This window comes from Otolemur garnettii, unplaced genomic scaffold (genome assembly GCF_000181295.1).
Source record: "Otolemur garnettii isolate 467f Iridium unplaced genomic scaffold, OtoGar3 scaffold00100, whole genome shotgun sequence".
NCBI lineage: Eukaryota > Metazoa > Chordata > Mammalia > Primates > Galagidae > Otolemur > Otolemur garnettii.
Genome location: NW_003852495.1, coordinates 4,564,220 through 4,567,783, shown reverse-complemented (window position 1 = coordinate 4,567,783; position 3,564 = coordinate 4,564,220). Strand labels below are relative to the sequence as shown.

The 3,564-nt window shown below is 44.9% G+C and overlaps 1 protein-coding gene across 2 annotated transcripts in view; it reads right to left on the bottom strand.

The window, feature by feature from the left end:
• KIAA0355 (KIAA0355 ortholog) overlaps window positions 1–3,564 on the bottom strand; it is a 50,141-nt gene that overhangs the window by 31,595 nt on the left and 14,982 nt on the right. For both annotated transcript variants that reach the window (XM_003796080.3, XM_023516932.1), the window contains exons 3-5: window positions 2,067–2,207; window positions 1,755–1,850; window positions 1,470–1,631 (exon numbers count right to left, since the gene is read on the bottom strand). In XM_003796080.3, coding sequence (XP_003796128.1) covers window positions 1,470–1,631; window positions 1,755–1,850; window positions 2,067–2,207 — 399 coding nt within the window. The remainder of the gene's footprint in view (window positions 1–1,469; window positions 1,632–1,754; window positions 1,851–2,066; window positions 2,208–3,564) is intronic.

The window sequence follows — 3,564 nt, the reverse complement described above, 5'->3', positions numbered from 1 at the left end:
GATTCTCTTGCCTCAGCCTCCAGGTAGCTGGGACTACAGGTGCCTGCCACAAGCCCAGTTAGTTTTAGAGACAAGATCTCACTCTGGCTCAGGCTGGTCTGGAACCTGTGAGCTCAGGCAATCCACCTGCCTCGGTCTCCCAGAGTGCTAGGATTACAGGTGTGAGCCACCATGCCCAGCCAATAGTCTCAAGCTGTTGCCCTGGGTAGAGGGCCATGGCGTCACAGCTCACAGCAACCTCAAACTCTTGGGCTCAAGTGATCCTCTTGCCTCAAGCTTCCTATTTTGAGTAGAGATGGAGTTCTCACTTTTGCTCAGGCTAGTCTTGAACTTGTGAGCTCAAGCAATCCACCGCCTCAGCCTCCCAAAGTTCTGGGATTATAAGAGTGAAACAGCTTGGCGCCTGTGGCTCAAGTGGCTAAGGTCCCAGCCACATACACCTGAGCTGACGGGTTCAAATCCAGCCCAGGCCCGCCAAAACAATAATGACAGCTGCAACCAAAAAATAGCCGGGCACTGTGGGGAGTGCCTGTAGTTCCAACTACTTGGGAGGCAGAGGCAGGAGAATCGCTTGAGCCCAGGAGTTGGAGGTTGCTGTGAGCTGTGACTCTACCCGGGGTGACAGCTTGAGGCTCTGTTGCAAAAAAAAAAAAAAAAAAAGAGTGAACCACCTTGCCTAGCCAGGTCTGAATTTCTTTTTATCAGTCTAAGAGATTTCCTCAACCAAGTAGAGTAAATGGCCAGATATGAACACACATGTATTATAATACACACATGTGATTCCTATACTAGCACAAAATACAGAATTATTTAGCAATTTACTGATGACAACTAGTTGAGGAATTTTGAAATTCTGAATCACTCCAAATAAGGAAACAAAATCATCTGGTAAAAATAAATACCAATCAAAACCTCAACTTTATTTTGGCTATCCAAGTGTTCAGGTATGCAGACTCTGGAAAAAAGACTGCAAATGCTCAAATTCCACTTTCCTAGTTTTTGTGTGAGCTTGGGCTCAATTCTCCTCTCAAAGGCAGAATAGGGCTACAGTTACATGCCACTGTGCCCAGCTTCTGTATTTTTTTTGGAGACAGAGTCTCACTCTCACCTGGGCAAGACTACAGTGGCATCATCACAGCTCACTGCAAGCTCAACTCTTGGAATCAAATGACTATCTTGACTCAACTTCCCAGGTAGCTGGGAATACAGACATATGCCACCACAGTGGGCTAAGTTTTCTATTTTTTTGTAGAGAAGAGGAGTCTTGCTCTTGCTCAGGCTGGTCTTGAACTCTTGGCCTCAAGCAATCCTCCCGCCTGGGCCTCTCAAAGTGCTAGAAGTATAGGTATGTGCTACTGTGCCTAGTTTGTTTTGTTTTTTAATTTACATTTTTCACAAGCCCTTAAGTTTCCCTTAACAACTCTGATTTCAAGTTCATGCTTGGTTACTGGAACCCCATGGAAAGTTACCGTCTTAAGTTTCAGATTGTCGGCGGCCGACTCATTAAAGGAGACGCCCTTCAGGAAGTGCGATCCTATCTGCACAGGGACTGTGGGAAGCTCACACTGCATGGGCTGCGGGGGTGTGTGCCTTCGCCCCGTCTGCTGGGCTTCTGCCTCGCTGCAGCAGCCCTGGAAAAAGTTTGGATGAGAGAGGAGAGGTGACCCACAGCTCATCTGTCAAAACACTTGCTTCACCGTACACTGTGTGAATGGCTCACATAAGTTCCAATAGCTACCAGAAAGAAAGCGTACCTGCAAACTTGCTTCAATTGCCTTTGGATTCAGGTGGAAGCCAGCTTTCATTGCATATTCACAGTGGCCTAAGCTTTCCAGAGCTATCTTATATGCCTGCAAATAAATTATTTCCAAGAGTCGAGATTTTATAACAGATTATAAGACAACAAAGTCTAATAGAAATAGAAATTTAAAATTTCTATAGTTATTGAAAGATTTGAGACCAATTACTATTTTAGTATCTTTTCTAATTAGTTCAACATCATGATTTTAATTGCCTCTCTTGATTCTATCCCTTGAATATCGGTATGTCAGTTCTGAAAAACTTACTTGCAAAGCACTGTCAATTTTTATGTTCAGTTCTTTTAGCTGGTGCTCAGGAATTGCTGCACTTTGAGAACAAAAGAGCTGCTGAACTTCAATTCCTGCCAGGCGACCATCGCAGCCTCTTTCTCTTAGTCTAGATGTTGCCTGCAACAAAAATAATAGAGGATGTTAGAGTTACTTGGAAAATTTATTTATGTATGTATTTATTTATTGAGGGACAGAGTCTTACTATGTTGCCCTGGTAGAGTGCTGTGGCATCACAGCTCATAGCAACCTCAAACTCTTGGGCTTAAGCGATTCTTGTCTCAGCTGCGCAGACAGCTGGGACTACAGGCACCCACCACAACACTTGGCTATTTTTTGGTTATAGCTGTCATTGCTGTTTGGCAGGCCAGGGCTGGGTTAGAACCCTCCAACTCCCACATATGTGCCTGGTGCCCTAGCTGCTGAGCTATAGGCACTGAGCCAAGTTACTTAAAAAATTTAAACAATAGCAACAAGAAACCCCATAACTAAAATATAGATAGAAACCCTTTAATTATTAGATATAAACCACAGGTTCTGGACTGTTTCTATTACAAAGTAAGGCAGGCTGAAATTTTGAAAGCTTAAATTAACTATCTTGAAAAGAGAATGGAAACCAGATATGGCATTAGGAATCCTAGAAAAAAGATATATATAGGCTCGGTGCCTGTGGCTCAAGCGGCTAAGGTGCCAGCCACGTACACCTGAGCTGGTGGGTTGGAATCCAGCCCGGGCCCAACAAACAATAATGACAGCTGCAACCAAAAAATAGCCAGGCGTTATGGCGGGCACCTATAGTCCTAGCTACTTGGGAGGTGGAGGCAGGACAATCGCCTAAGCTCAGGAGTTGGAGATTACTGCGAGCTATGATGCCACAGCACTCTACCCAAGGTGACAGCTTGAGGCTCTGTCTCAAAAAAAAAAAAAAAGGAAAAAGAGAAAAGATATATATATATATATACATACACACACACACACACACACAAATACATATACATATATATAAAAACGTTTCAGGCTCAGCGCCTATAGCTCAGTGGTTAGGGTGCTGGCCACATACACTAGAGCTGGCAGGTTTGAACTTGGCCCAGGCCTGCTAAACAAAGATGACAACTGCAACAAAAAATAGCCAGGCATTATGGTGGGCACCTGTAGGCTCAGCTACTTGACTTCGGAGGCTAAGGCAAGAAAACTGCTTGAGGCTCAGCGCCTGTAGCTCAAGTGGCTAAGGCGCCAACCACATACACCTAAGGTGGTGGGTTTGAATCCAGCCCAGGCCTGCCAAACAACAATGATGGCTGCAAACAAAAAAAATAGCCAGGCATTGTGATGGGCACCTGTGACCCTAGCTACTTGGGAGGCAGAGGCAGGAGACCTGCTTGAACCCAGGAGTTGGAGGTTGCTGTGAGCTGTGATGCCACAGCACTCTACCCAGAGGGACAGCTTGAGGCTCTGTCTCAAAAAAAAAAAAAAAAAA